Raw genomic sequence first — 16,531 nt, 5'->3', positions numbered from 1 at the left:
CACATTCCTATACATTTTATATTGAATTACTACACAATGCTTACACATTACTGCTGAATGCCTACTCAATCCCGATTGAATTACTACTGCTATCAATGTGTGTAGTGATGTGTAACTGCTGATCACTACAGAATTGCTTCTGCTCCTTTTACATTTTCTACATAAACCCTTTTGAAAACGTTCAAAATTCACATCTTATTTCACTACTGTGTCACTACAAGACTAGTGCACATGTTATTTCCTCAAGTTTCTAACTGTAGTTATATAATCAAACAATAAATAATAAGCTTTTATAAACTTAATAGCATTTAAAAAATATATTTAATCAAATTAATTACATATAAAATTACATATTTATTATCAGGAATCAAGGTGAGACCCAAGTGCAGACCATGTGAAGTAACAGTGTTTATTGTAATACCAGGGCAGGCAAATGACAGGTCAAGGCAGGCAGGCTCAGGGTCAGGCAGTGTTCAGTAATCCAGAATGGGACCAAAAGTACAGGACAGCAGGCAGGGTCTGGGACGGGCAGAGTGGTTAGGCAGGCGGGTACAAGTGCAGGACAGGCAAGGGTCAAAAACCAGGAGGAAGGGAAAAAGAGAGGCAGGGAAAAAGACAGGAGCTGACAGGACGAACGCTGGTAAGCTTGACAAACAGGACGAAGTGGCAAAAGACAAACAGAAAACACAGGTATAAGTACACAGGATAATGGGGAAGATGGGCGACACCTGGAGGGCGGTGAAGACAAGCACAAAGACAGGTGAAAGATCATGCTGTGGGGATGGTTTTCAGTGTGTGCATCCTTTCAAGCACAAAGTAGAAAACAACACAGAGCGAGAAACTGAAAAACAGCATCTATCTCAAGGCCTTCAAGACTGTTAGGTAGCCATCACTAGCCGGCTACCACCCGGTTACTCAACCCTGCACCTTAGAGGCTGCTGCCCTATGTACATAGACATGGAATCACTGGCCACTTTAATAAATGGAACACTAGTCACTTTAATAACGTTTACATATTTTTCATTACTCATCTCATGTATATACTGTATTCTATGCCGCTCTGACATTGCTCCATATATTTATATATTCTTAATATATTAATTTATATATTCCTAATATTCTTAGATGTGTGTATTGTGTGTACTGTTGTGAAATTGTTAGATATTACTTGTTTGATATTACTGCACTGTTGGAGCTAGAAACACAAGCATTTCACTATACCCACAATAACATCTGCTAAACATGTATGTGACAATACAATTTGATTTGAACAACCAACTACTTCTGGTTTTGTCTTCTGTGGTCACGTGCACAGGAATCCACGAGCTCTACTGATCACCATTTAAAAGCCTGTGTAGTGAAGCTGTAGTGTTTTGACTACTTATTTACTACCAACATCAAGTAGTAAAAATCTCTACCTGATTACTACTGGAAACACTACTGTTTTCCTACTGAACACTACTTGTGTATCTTGAGTAGTGCATAAAATACACATTTACTACACAATTCCTACAAGTCGCTACATAGTCACTACTGCACAAATAGGTTGTGTAGTAATTCAGTAGTACTTTTTCATGAGGGGAGGCCCAGGCTTTTGTGGCGCAGGGAGTAGTGTTTGCACCTTTGCATCGCAGGATCCATGGATCAAGCCCCTGTTACAGCTCACTCTCACTCTCCACATTGTCCTGTTACAGTTTAAGATTTTTCATAAACTGTAGGTGGCTTTGACAGGGTTTGCAGCTCCCTGCATGTAAGGCCCTTAACCAGTAGCTCAACTGGGACTTGAACACGGGTCTCTGTCAGTCCAACACCTTAACACCAAGAGGTCCAAACCCGTTGAAGAGGTTGCTTTGTAGCTTACTAGGCCACTAGTAACACTACTTTTCTTACCCTATCGTATTATGTAGTCAACCCACTGGGCACAAACATCAATTCAACCTCTATTTCATGTTGGTTCAACGTAATTTCATTTAAATTACATGGAAACAACATTGATTCAACCAGTGTGCCCAGTGGGAAGCCTATTAGCGTCCTGTTGAATTGCCCTAAGAATACATGAGCAGAATCCATGAGCTGTGCCCAAAAAACATTGTGTGGAAATGACAATGGAAAAGAGGGCACATATATACAATTACTAATCAGGGGAAATGGAATCAGGTGTGCGTAATGAGACAGTTCAGTGACGCCTAGAGGCCGGTGACGTACAGTGGGGGAAAAAAGTATTTGATCCCCTGCTGATTTTGTACGTTTGCCCACTGATAAAGAAAGGATGAGTCTATAATTTTAATGGTAGGTTTATTTGAACAGTGAGAGACAGAATAACAACAAAAATATTCAGAAAAACGCATGTCAAAAATGTTATAAATTGATTTACATTTTAATGAGGGAAATAAGTATTTGACCCCCTCTCAATCAGAAAGATTTCTGGCTCCCAGGTGTCTTTTATACAGGTAACAGCTGAGATTAGGAGCACACTCTTAAAGGGAGTGCTCCTAACCGCAGCTTGTTACCTGTAAAAAAGACACCTGTCCACAGAAGCAATCAATCAATCAGATTCCAAACTCTCCACCATGGCCAAGACCAAAGAGCTCTTCAAGGATGTCAGGGACAAGATTGTAGACCTACACAAGGCTGGAATGGGCTACAAGACCATCGCCAAGCAGCTTGGTGAGAAGGTGACAACATTTGGTGCGATTATTCGCAAATGGAAGAAACACAAAAGAACTGTCAATATCCCTCGGCCTGGGGCTCCATGCAAAACCTCACCTCGTGGGGTTGCAATGATCATGAGAATGGTGAGGAATCAGCCCAGAACTACACGGGAGGATCTTGTCAATGATCTCAATGCAACTGGGACCATAGTCACCAAGAAAACAATTGGTAACACATTACGCTGTGAAGGACTGAAATCCTGCAGCGCCCGCAAGGTCCCCCTGCTCAAGACTACATATACATGCCCGTCTGAAGTTTGCCAATGAACATCTGAATGATTCAGAGGACAACTGGTGAAAGTGTTGTGGTCAGATGAGACCAAAATGGAGCTCTTTGGCATCAACTCAACTTGCTGTGTTTGGAGGAGGAGGAATGCTGCCTATGACCCCAAGAACACCATCTCCACCGTCGAACATGGAGGTGGAAACATTATGCTTTGAGGGTGTTTTTCTGCTAAGGGGACAGGACAACTTCACCGCATCAAAGGGACGATGGACGGGGCCATGTACCGTCAAATCTTGGGTGAGAACATCCTTCCCTCAGCCAGGGCATTGAAAATGGGTCGTGGATGGATATTCCAGCATGACAATGACCCAAAACACACGGCCAAGGCAACAAAGGAGAGGCTCAAGAAGAAGCACATTAAGGTCCTGGAGTGGCCTAGCCAGTCTCCAGACCTTAATCCCATAGAAAATCTGCGGAGGGAGCTGAAGGTTCGAGTTGCCAAACATTAGCCTCGAAACCTTAATGACTTGGAGAAGATCTGCAAAGAGGACTGGGACAAAATCTCTCCTGAGATGTGTGCAAACTTGGTGGCCAACTACAAGAAACGTCTGACCTTTGTGATTGCCAACAAGGGTTTTGCCACCAAGTCCTAAGTCATGTTTTGCAGAGGGATAAAATACTTATTTCCCTCATTAAAATGCAAATCATTTTATAACATTTTTGACATGTTTTTCTGGATTTTTTTGTTATTGTCTCTCACTGTTCAAATAATCCTACCATTAAAATTATAGACTGACCATTTCTTTGTAAGTGGGCAAACATACAAAATCAGCAGGGGATCAAATACCTTTTACCCCCACTGTAGATCTCCGGAACTGGTGCACAGAAAGAGCAGCAGTACCGGGGGAATCCGTGACAATGCCCATCTAATGAGAAGATTGTTCAATGTGTGTAGTTTGCACATATTCTCTGTGTTTAACCAGCAGACTGCAGTGGAAGGAGAAGCAGGCCTGATGTAGGCCAAACATGGCTAAAGTGGGTCTTTAACTTTCCAAACGGGTAAAAACGTGACAACTCAATGCTTACAGCATATAGTAAAATGTGATGTATTTTACCATTTTATTGCAGACATAAATCTCAAAGACAGCAGCATCTGAAAATGTTATAATTTCATGTCCAAGGTAAAAACTTTACAAAAATAAATAGCTTTAAAAAAGGAAGCTACAATAATAATATAGTATGGTCCTTCACTGAAGGTATATCATATTTTGCCTTTTTTGTTTTATGACATACAAAACTGGAATGAGAAATCAAACATATACATAGACATTTGACAAACATTAGAGCATTCTTCGCATTATGAATAATAACATTTTAAACACAACTAGGAAATTATTAAAGGAGTTGTTCTTTATGCAAATAGATAATATTTTTGATGCACCATAACATACCATTTTACACGTGTTTATAATGAATTTGGTTGTACTTCCAATTCTCTGTAGCCATAGAATTCCTTTAAAACACTACGTATAAAAAGGTACAGAACAGAGCAAAAGTCCCCTATTACACTTTTGCCTCAGATCAGATTCCTGACCATTGTCTATGCTAAACTAAATTTTACACAAAGAAAGTGTAAACTCAAACTAAAGTTTATTTTTATGAACACTAAAATGTCTGGTTCATTCTTACTACTAACTATGCTGGTTGCTTTTTTGCTACAAAGTACATTCTTCTATTTAGTGTCTGTCAACGTCTAATCTCAGAAGCCCAGAACTAAAATCGTAATTGCGTCAGATTATGTTACGTAGTCTGTCCATGAGAGATTAGTCAATAGCAGACCTAATCACCTGTATGATTTGAATGATTACATTTTCATCTGTAAGCATATCAGTACCACATATCATTAATCAATAAGATAGCAGATAGATTTGATTTTTTTTTCTTCGTTTTTCTTCTGGTTTTTTTTGTTTTTTTTACAGGCAGTAAACACAATCTCACATTTAGAAAATATATATTTTTCAAATGAAATGAAACAAAAGAGCAAACCACAAATAAAGTATCCACAAGCAAGGTATTTTACAAAGTTTTCCATATTGTGTACCTAAACAAATGCTTACACAAACCCCTTTTACTCTAAATAATAAGCACTAAGTAGTTGTCTTGCAATGATAATGTCACATGTTATGGTACGAATAATGTCACATGTTATGGTACAAATAGTATGCCTTTAGACTAACTTTATTAGCCCAGTTCATTTATTGGCTCTGAGTCTCTGACTGTATAGTTCTGGGTGAAATGCTGGAAAATTGAGGTATATTTAACCGCAATGGTGTTTGTCAGTAGGTTTTCTGCAAAGTAATAGCTTTTAGGAGAGAATAATAATTTGCACACAGTACCTTTGTCTATTTTATTAAACATGTACATCCTGAGGTAGATCTCTATTGGTTGAAACTTCTCTAGTGGTTGTAAAACAAAGTCACAGGCCAGTGCCCTGAAACCTGTCCGGGTTAGTTAGTGCACTCTTCATTTCCAAACTAGGGTTTCCCTGCTTTTCTCTAAAGCACGGTCGGGTCGGAGTGGTTAAGGGTCCACTACACTACCCCTACCAAAGTTCTCTATCTTCATGTCTCCTCGCTAGCACATTTGGTAAACACACTCTCCCGACACTGGCGCGGGTTGCTTGTTGGTGTCACACTTCTCCGACTCGACAGTCTTGCCGGTGTAGTCTATACAGACAACACTGCGTCGGCGTTCCCCCTGGCCACAAGTTTGTGAACAGGACGACCAAGGCCCCATTTGCCAGATGGGGCACGGCAGATCAGCACAGGGTCTGATATCTGTGGGTTTCAGGTCCTTATCGCAGGTATTGGAATGGAAACCAGCGTTGTCTCTGCATTCGACGTTCCTTCGGGACCACCCAGAGCCGCAACTCTTGGAGCACTCTGACCATTTGCCCAAACACCACTGGGGCACACCAAAAGCCTGGATCATATGCAACGAAGCCTTTCTCTCTTTGGATTTAGTGAAAGACACATCTTTGGGGATAAAGAATGTGTATTTGACCTTGGGTGGAGATGCCTCCCCAGCAGTGGCCAGCAACTGGATGGTGACGGCCTCCCTCAGTCGTCTGAAGCTTTGGATTCTCTCTAATGTGGTGGACGAGCCACTGTACTTCAGCACAGCCCCGAGAACAGGGATATCCTGCTCCACCGTGGACACAGAGAAGTTACCATTCAGTATGTAGCCACCTCTCTCTTGCTTGATCGCCAGGTAGTTTCCATCGTGTTTGATATTTCTATGGCTGCGCTGTTTGATGTCAATATTGGTTGCCCCGACAGGAATGGTCACAATGTCGCTATATCCGTAACTGAAAGAAAAATGCAAATGTTTCATTACAGCTGTAATCACATCAGCAGCACAAAAGACTATCAACCAATAATACTTTCTAAATATGACTATTATTTAGTCTGGATCATAATAAGATAATAGCTAAGACATTATATTAGGGTCATACATGCTTGTTACCAGAAATGTAATTGGAATATTTAGGTGTACTCACGTGGCTTTGTTGTATGAACCAGTGATCTTCCTGCAACTGAGGCCATTCCCACCACACAAGCCACACTTGTCAAGCCTCTTGTTGGAGCCGATCTCTTTGTCACAGCCCGCCTTGACACATTGGCCTTGTACACAGACAGACGTAGTGTCGGGACCACATGTGGTGCCGTCGACAACCTATGGACCACAAATGCAAAGTTGAAGTCTCAATTTACTTAACGCTGTGATTCACCAATCAGTGAAGACAAGCTGTAAAATATTTATTTACAGTGACCAACTTTCCACAGAGGATTTTTAGTGAACATACCTTGGCTTCAAAGACTTTGAATTCACTGCTGCCTTTGGCCCGGCAGAAGAGTTTACACCTGTCTCGGGGCGACACACCAGCGTACTTCGGAATCCATTGCTTCATGTTCCCCAGAATGTCCAGATAGTTGAAGCTGTTGTACTTCTCACACTGCTCCTCTCTAAAACTCTTCGCTAAGGTTGGAGAAAATGACAAAGCAAAATAAAATCCATCGAACTAATATCAAAGCAGAGACATTTATTGAAAAACCTAGGTTAAAAACATCACTATAGCTCACGACCATATAAAAAAAGTGAAATTCTATAGTGCAAGTACCTAGACAAAATATGGCTTACCATCATTATCCTCACACGCCTGGGTGTTGCAAGACTGGTACTGAACTCTCTGGCCCTCGCAGTATTTGCCGCCGTTCTGGGGCACGGGATCTGTGCACTCCCTGTAGGAGAACTCCACACCTCCCCCACATGTCCTGGAGCACTGTTGCCATGGTCCCCAAGCGCCCCAGCCGCCATCCACAACCACCTGTGGTAAAGCCAAAACGTAACAGATTGAGTACTGAGTGCCATGATAACATGAGCCGTCCAACTCAACCACAGTCTAGGCTGAGGCATCAGCGTCTCTTGGCATGCCATGACTTGGGTAAATCTGTCCGTCAGTGTGGCACGCTTCTGCTGTCTCCCACATTCCTGCCCTGTGTGTCACCACTTGCAGAACCCATGGCGCCCTTGGCAATACTAAACTGTGTGTGTGTGTTCATGTGTGTGTTTTCACAAGCTTTAATTATTGGGTGAGCAAAAAGTATATTTACTGCCAGCATGTCAGTTTATAAATCAAATTTACTCTCAAAAGTACGGTCTTCCTTACAACGCAGGAAGGAAATACTCTATCACAGATAAATGAATACACATACAGTATAGTAACTAACAAGGCATTCTGAGCCAGCATTTGTGTCAAAATGCAAGACCAAATATGGGAGATTTATTTTCTCCCCCGTTTTCTGAGAAAAACTAGGGCTTACCTTTGGCTGTGTGACTTCGTGGGCTGCCATGCATGCACCGTGCAGACAGCTCTTGTTGGTGGCGCACGTGGTGCCATCCGCCCAGTGGAGGCTGCCGTTTTTGGTGGTGCAGTGGGGCTTGCCCTCCTCCCGGCACCACAGCTGGCTGCAGATGTCACTGTCAGAGGTGTTGGGGCAGTGCACAAACTCCTCCCCAAACATCTGCTGGCACTGGCGGTCGAGGCTGTATGTGGTGCCTGGAAGTACACTGGGTAACGGTAAGATGCTCTCCGGTGGATCCAAGAGGCAGTCGCCTGTGATTCAACACACAAGAGTTCTGTTAAAATCTGAAGCTTGTATAATGTGGAGATTTGAAGGTGACAGAAGCTGACTTTGTTGGAGTCCTCACACAGTCACATTCTGAACAGTTGGTGAAGTTTCTGAAACCCATGATCACCTAAACTCAGCAAGAAAAGAAACATCCTCTCACCTTCAACTGCGTTTATTTTCAGCAAACTTAACATGTGTAAATATTTGTATGAACATAACAAGATTCAACAACTAAGACATAAACTGAACAAGTTCCAAAGACGTGTGACTAACAGAAATGGAATAATGTGTCCCTGAACAAAGGGAAGGTCAAAATCAAAGTAACAGTCTGTATCTGGTGTGGCCACCAGCTGCATTAAGTTCTGCAGTGCATCTCCTCATGAACTGCACCAGATTTGCCAGTTCTTGCTGTGAGATGTTACCCCTCTCTTCCACCAAGGCACCTGCAAGTTCCCAGACATTTCTGGGGGGAACAGCCCTAGCCCTCACTCTCCATTCCAACAGGTCCCGGACGTGCTCAATGGGATTGAGATCCAGGATCTTCGCTGGTCATGGCAGAACACTGACATTCCTGTCTTGCAGGAAATCAAGCACAGAACGAGCAGTATGGCTGGTGGCATTGTCATGCTGGAGGGTCATGTCAGGATGAGCCTGCAGGAAGGGTACCACATGAGGGAGGAGGATGTCTTCCCTGTAACGCACAGCGTAGATTCCCTGCAATGACAACAAGCTCAGTCCGATGATGCTGTGACACACCGTCCAAGACCATGACGGACCCTCCACCTCCAAATCGATCCCGCTCCAGAGTACAGGCCTCGGTGTAACGCTCATCCCTTCGACGATAAATGCAAATCCAACCATCACCCCTGGTGAGACAAAACCGCGACTCGTCAGTGAAGAGCACTTTTTGCCAGTTCTGTCTGGTCCAGCAACGGTGGGTTTGTGCCCATAGCGTCGTTGTTGCCAGTGAGGTCTGGTGAGGACCTGCCTTACAACAGGTCAACAAGCCCTCAGTCCAGCCTCTCTCAGCCTATTGCGGACAGTCTGAGCACTGATGGAGGGATTGTGCATTCCTGGTGTAACTCGGGCAGTTGTTGCCATCCTGTACCTGTCCCGCAGGTGTGATGTTCGGATATACCAATCCTGTGCAGGTGTTGTTACACGTGGTCTGCCACTGCGAGGACGATCAGCTGTCCATCCTGTCTCCATGTAGTGCTGTCTTAGGCATCTCACAGTACGGACATTGCAATTTATATTACCCTGGCCACATCTGCAGTCCTCATGCCTCCTTGCAGCATGCCTAAGGCACGTTTACGCAGATGAGCAGGGACCCTGGGCATCTTTCTTTTGGTGTTTTTCCAGAGTCAGTAGAAAGGGCTCTTTAGTGTCTTAAGTTTTCATAACTGTGACCTTAATTGCCTACCGTCTGTAATCTGTTAGTGTCTTAACGACCGTTTCACAGGTGCATGTTCATTAATTGTTTATGGTTCATTGAACAAGCATGGGAAACGGTGTTTAAACCCTTTACAATGAAGATCTGTGAAGTTATTTGGATTTTTACAAATTATCTTTGAAAGACAGGGTCCTGAAAAAGGGACGCTTCTTTTTTTGCTGAGCTTATTTGGAGAAATATTCAATGAGCTTTAGTGTGATGTTGTTCTTGACCCAGTGATCAGACCACATTCTTAGCCACATAACTCTCTTTGGAATCACTGACTAACTGATAAAGAACATATTTGCTTGTAACAGCTGTTACTTTTGGCTTGTGAGAACCGAAACCTTCTCTGTATGTAAGACTCAGAGGAAAGGAAGGTCCTGATTAAATGTTACAAATAATATACATTTTTCCAAATAAACACATTGCCATTCACTCCCTAATTCAAGTAGTAACCACAAACAACCTGGCAGCCAATCTCTAATTTCCTTATGACATCTTCAATGTACAGTGCATTCGGTATTCAGACCCCTTGACTTTTCACATTTTGTTACGTTACAGCCTTATTCTAAAATTGATTAAATTGATGTTTTTCTCAGAAATCTATGCACAATACCCTATAATGACAAAGCAAAAACTGATTTTTAGACATTTCTAAAAATACCATACCGTAAAGGCCTGATTGGTGGAGTGCTACAGAGATGGTTGTCCTTCTGGAAGGTTCTCCCCATCTCCACAGAGGAACTCTGGAGCTCTGTCAGAGTGTCACCTCCCTGACCAAGGCCCTTCTCCCCCGATTGCTCAGTTTGGCCGGGCGGCCAGCTCTAGGAAGAGTCTTGGTGGTTCCAAACTTCTTCCATTTAAGAATGATGGAGGCCACTGTGTTCTTGGGGAACTTCAATTCTGCAGACATTTTTTTGGTATCCTTCCCCAGATCTGTACCTCGACAAAATCCTGTCTCTGAGCTCTACGGGCAATTCCTTCAACCTCATGGTTTGGTTTTTGCTCGGACATGCACTGTCAACTGTGGGACCTTATATAGACAAGTGTGTGCCTTTCCAAATCATGTCAATCAATTGAATTTACTACAGGTGGACTCCAATCAAGATGTAGAAACATCAAGGATGATCCATGGAAACAGGATGCACCTGAGCTCAATTTCGAGTCTCATAGCAAAGCGTCTGAATACTTATGTAAATAAGGTACCTGTTTTTTATATTTCATAACTTTGCAAACATTTCTAATAACCTGTTTTCGTTTTGTCATTATGTGTAGATTGATGAGGACTTTTTTTGAATAAGTCTGTAACGTAACAAAATGTGGAATAATCAAGGGGTCTGAATACTTTCCGAATGCACCGTATCTCCATATTGAGATTTTTTGGTGCAACTGCAGAGAGTCTTTTGCATATAAACAAACCTGAGGTGAGAAATTAGGTAACATTGTGAGCACTTGTGAAGCCAGCAGGCTTTCTAACTTGTTATAAGCAGTATGAGCCTCCTGGAAGAGTATTTGAGGCCATATTTAGTTTAATTTGGTAGATACTGTAAAAGAAAATACAGAAGTGAAAACTGGGCCCTCATAACAGAGTGGTTTAACCTAGACGGCTCTAGTAAACCTAGATGGCTCTAGTAAAAACAGAAGGTTCTAGTAAAAACAGAAGGTTCTAGTAAAAACAGAAGGCTCTAGTAAAAACAGAAGGCTCTAGTAAAAACAGAAGGCTCTAGTAAAAACAGAAGGCTCTAGTAAAAACAGAAGGCTCTAGTAAAAACAGAAGGCTCTAGTAAAAACAGAAGGCTCTAGTAAAAACAGAAGGCTCTAGTAAAAACAGAAGGCTCTAGTAAAAACAGAAGGCTCTAGTAAAAACAGAAGGTTCTAGTAAAAACAGAAGGCTCTAGTAAAAACAGAAGGCTCTAGTAAAAACAGAAGGCTCTAGTAAAAACAGAAGGCTCTAGTAAAAACAGAAGGCTCTAGTAAAAACAGAAGGCTCTAGTAAAAACAGAAGGCTCTAGTAAAAATGGGGCTATCAGCAACTGCTGAGTTTTAAAATATATTGGATTTCATTCACGTCCAGCCTTCTGACCTCAACACACAGTATTCAGATATTGTGAAATATATGCAGTTGAATAAAACAAGTACAATAGTTGTAACAAATTATTGTAATATCAAATAAATTAAAAACGTTTCATTGAAAATAAACACTTTCTAACACTTTCCTCATAGAAAAGTGTTACCAAATAAGTTTTATTTGCCTACATCAGAGTTGTCAGTGTTGTTTGTCAGCATGACATACCGTGTCCGTTGTCAAAGAACTCTGTGACGTAGAGAGCACTGCAAGGGGACCAGGGGAAAGTCTTGTTGAGGTGAACGAAGAGAGGGGCCATCATGTGATGGCCACCTAGATTCCCAAACATCCTCTCGCAATTCTTGGAGTCGTCGTGAGGCATACTCAGCACATGGCCTAAAGGAGAACAATACTGTATCAGTATTCAGTACCGATCATGGGACGAAAGAGGCACCCTGAAAACCCATTCAAATTCAATTTGAACTATTTAAGGTATGCTATGGAAGTAAAGTTACTAATAGTTTACATCTACATTAGGCTTGGGGGTTGACTATCTTATCAAGTTCTTATCTCCTTAAACCACACAATTATTAGTTGTAGGCTAACAAACTTTTGCATAATCTTTCGGCTCATGGGCGTGCCCCTTTCTGTCCAAATTAAGTTATTTGTGTACAATATTTCTGTGCATATAGAGGAACATTTTTGACTAGAAGCTAAATGTATGTAGACCTATAGTATCTTTATATATGGTCACTATAGAAGTTTGAGAATGTTGCATTTTTTTAATGCCCAAGTCATACCAAGTTCATGGGCAGCAGTGAAGGCTGCTTGAAGTCCATTGTCTTCAATGACAGAGCAACTCCTTTTTGGATCGCACATGGTTCCCACATCAGCAACCCCCAGTGTGTCACAACTCTGATGTCCACAAATATCCTGGAAGACAGACAGCAGCGGTTTCAAACAGTGAATCTTTAGACAGCATTTCTATTTGTCTCTGGTTGTTTTTTTTCCTCAATGTTTCCATTATAAAATGAAGCAAATAAATATTCCTGGCAAACAGAAGCAGATCTATGACATGAGGAAAGTAATGGTGTGGTATCAGAGATATATTTAAACAACATGCCTTTCCCTTCACATGTCAGGCTGGCTCTCTTTGACTGAGATACATGTTTCCTGGGGAATATGACCCAAACCACAAAACACAACCGTACACGATTCAAAGGACATCTGGACATCTGGACATACTGAATTCAACTCAGCATATGTACACCTTGTTTTGCAGAAGCATCACTCACTGGAGACCGCATCTGCAAACTACTTCCAATTTAAGTCTCAAGTTTTTGGTTTATCTTATGACAAGACATGTGGCACACATTCTTTGGCAGGTCAAATTCAGGGCAGCAACATCACACCCATACTCTGGCCATTTTAAGGGATGCCATCGTCACTCAAGGCTGATTTGTAACCATTCTAAAAATAGCTCATAGGAGAGCCTTCAGCCCTATAGGTTTGAAAGCTCATCCGATCTGATTCATTGACACAGGCAATTGTATTTCATTAGAGATCACATAATAAAATATGACATTATTTCATTAACTCTCCAAACCATATGGTAATATTGTTATGGAATAAGTGGTTGGGGAGATCCTGTGACATTAATGTAATGTGTGACAGTATACATATTGGGCAGGCAGTGCTCACCTCTCTGGTGAAAAGCAGAGCAGTGTCGTAGTGCTCAGGATGCCTCTGGCTGGCCGGGTTGAACTGTTGTTGCCAGGCACAGAAATTACGCAGAGCGACTCCCCCGTTATTGGAGAGTGACGGTCCAACCTCCTCGTCTTCCACCACCACCATTTTCACCACCACCATGTGGACAGGGTTCTTGATACTGGGATGTTTGTAAAGCTGGGCAGCCACAGAGACCAAGGTCAGGATATAGTGCTGGATCAAGGGAGGACAACAGGCAGTTAGATATTAGAGAGGCTGTCAAGGCAACACTGTTGGTGATGATTTAAGCTAAAATCCTAAAACTAAGCGAGTGAAATAACAGCGAGACTGGAATTAAACACATACAGTACCAATCAAAAGTTTGGACACACCTACTCATTCCAGGTTCTCTTTATTTTTACTATTATTCTACAATGTAGAAAATAGTTTAAAAAAAGAAAGAAAACCCCTGGAATGAGTAGGTGTCCAAACCTTTGATTGGTACTGTATACAAAAAAAGGAAGTATCCTTAATGTTAAATGCTCTTTATCATTTGCATGACCCCAACATTGTTTAATGGTGATGCTCATAGCTAAGTCATAAAGAATGCGAACAAAATTACTGCCAAAGCATAAGTCTCCTGCCTGACTTTATCAGATGTTTCCCAATCCCATCATTAATCTCTATGAATTTGTACTTTTTAAATGATCTCATTACTCCAACTTAGTTTACACCATGCATATCAGATAAATAGCAAGTGTGGAGAGCCTAGTCTTGCATAACAGAGCAGAAACATTTGTTGCTGCACCCAAAATATAGCCTAGAATTATTTCAATTGAAACAGAAATTAGTTTTTCTTCTTTAAAGCATTTGATTGTGGGTGTTTCCGCATTGGGAGTTGGATTGATTTTAAACCGTGAACTAGCCTGTTAAGAAAACTTCCCACTGGGCACAGATATCGGTTCAACGTCTAGTTTTGATTTACATTTGGTTGAGTTGTCAACTTACAGTGAATTAAACGTGAAATCAACAGCAAATGTCACCATGTCATTGGATTTAGGTTAAAAGTTGCGTGGAAAAAAATAGGAAATGCCTTTACATTGACTTTGTGTTAATTCACTCCGTTTTCCACGTTAATTCAGTCATCACATTGATTGATTTTTGGGGGGTTTAAATTATGTGGAAACAACTTTGATTCAACCAGTTTTTGTGCGCAACAAAGTGTCATTGCAATTATAGTGTTGTAAATGATCAATATAGAATTGTGACAGTAAGGCACTTTCATTTTTGTTAAATGCAATCAAATATGTGACTCAGCATGGGCTATATTACTCGAATATATCCTACCTTTATCTCATCTCCATAGAAATGTGTCATCGACGTGTCTGCAACCACCAGCGTCTCAATAAATCGTGGTGCTGATACAAAGCGTTTCCCTCGTACTTGTCTCTCAGGATCTTTTTTCTCATGCAGAAAACGTTCGTTGTCTGCTTTTACATTACTCTCCTCCCTCAGTTGATCAAAGACAGCTATAGTGTGATTTGGTGCTTCTGTGGGCGTCCTTCTTTTGATAAAATGTAACTGTTCAGTGGACCTCTCCCTTCTCCCTGAGCCGAGCACTTTGGGCTCAATGAAATACTCATCCCCGTCTGTAACAAACGATCCAAGGATGCCATAGCAGATACTGACCGCAACAACAGAATCTTGGTTGGAGTCCACAGTCCCCGAGTAAAAACAGCTCCTCAAATCTCTTTCCATCTCCTCAGTCTTGTTTATCAAGTTGTGAAAGTCAGTTTCAGTTTCAGTGTGTCTCCCTTGGGCACCTGAGGCGCTGCGTAAAGTGTGGATATCTTTTGCTTTGATGCGTTGAATTGTCAGTGTAGGAGATAAGAAACTGTTATCCGGGCTTAAATTCAAAGTGAAATCGCGGCCAAAGGCACTGAGTCTAAACCTCGGCTGTTCTTCACTTCGTTTCCAAAAACGACCGCTGCTTCTTCCATTTATCCTGACAGGTACAATTTCCTCGGATTCAAACAATTTCGAAAGTGATTTGTCTATTACGCACAGAACTAGTAAAACGAAACACCGTTTTGAACACATCTTCTGCAATGGAAATTGCACTCAAAAAGCTATTAAAACAAAGACAAGCTTTCAACCGAAATTCCGGACCAAGCCCATACGCAGCTGGACTCGTCAATTGATAGTGTCTGTAGTCGGTAGAAAATCTTGAGTCACTGCTATTTTTAGTCTTAGCGACCTCTTAACTAAAATATTTTTTCATCAATATAATGTAACAAAAATCCAATGCTGTATAGTCAGTCTGTGTCGAGAATGTCTGTTATTTTTAGTTGAATTGTGTGATCTTCATTGCTATTATAGCGGAACTAAAATACTGTTCTACCACTCGGCAGCACCACTGAATACTAGGAGTAGCGGAGGTATTTATACTTTCTTGTCTTCCCTGGACAGAAGAGGATTGTTTTTTATATCACTCGTTGCCTCAAATTCTCCTCCCACTCGTACCTCATGAGAAACTCTTGGATTCAACGGATCCAATGAGAATAGACCAACACCCCCCGTCTGAAATAGCTACAGTTTGACAACCCTGCAACTAATATTAACTCGGCATAGGCCTACAGCACATGACGCTTCAACTTGGACACCCATACTATAATTTAAGGGCTCGGTCAGTTATTTCTGAACTTTGAGTGACTGCCAGTGCAGTGACCCCCAAGTGACTCCCATAAGTAGGCTATAGCATATCCATCACGACCATGGTCCTCATCAGTCGAATAAACCAATGATAAAGGGATATCATGGAATACATTAGAGAATTCTCTTTAAGAGATAGTCAAAACTGTAATATAATGTAACAAATGAACGCTGATATTACGTTGGGCTCGTAAGCTTCGAGGTGGCATTGGCAAAGAGACATGTTAGCGCTACATAAAAAGTTGGTTATTTTAGGTAAGGTTATGAGGAAGCATTTCAACCACAAGGTGGTAGTATTTGATTACAAAATAATGACATGCCTTTTACGCGAGGGAATGACCAGAGATGCGCACTCTACTGCAGGCGCAACAGGTGTCGCTCTTTTTTAAGCTATAGCCTATGTACTGCACACTGGAACAGGATAGAGCAACGTTGTTGGAAATATTATTAGGCTATTTCTGAATCAATCTTGGGTGTACTTGC

The 16,531-nt window shown here is 41.6% G+C and overlaps 1 protein-coding gene across 1 annotated transcript; it reads right to left on the bottom strand.

Moving 5' to 3' along the window:
* Window positions 1-4,019: 4,019 nt before the first annotated feature.
* Window positions 4,020-15,825, bottom strand: LOC115163251 (A disintegrin and metalloproteinase with thrombospondin motifs 8). The gene is made up of 9 exons (XM_029714974.1): window positions 14,684-15,825; window positions 13,331-13,570; window positions 12,430-12,562; window positions 11,858-12,025; window positions 7,821-8,113; window positions 7,138-7,324; window positions 6,803-6,975; window positions 6,497-6,672; window positions 4,020-6,304 (listed from the first exon to the last, which is right to left on the bottom strand). The coding sequence occupies exons 1-9, from the start codon at window positions 15,434-15,436 to the stop codon at window positions 5,572-5,574; spliced, it is 2,856 nt and encodes a 951-aa protein (XP_029570834.1). The 5' UTR covers window positions 15,437-15,825; the 3' UTR covers window positions 4,020-5,571.
* Between the last annotated feature and the right edge of the window lie 706 nt (window positions 15,826-16,531).

Source organism: Salmo trutta, chromosome 26 (genome assembly GCF_901001165.1).
Source record: "Salmo trutta chromosome 26, fSalTru1.1, whole genome shotgun sequence".
Lineage (NCBI taxonomy): Eukaryota > Metazoa > Chordata > Actinopteri > Salmoniformes > Salmonidae > Salmo > Salmo trutta.
Note: the sequence above shows the minus strand (reverse complement) of the source record. Positions and strands in the feature narration are given on the sequence as shown.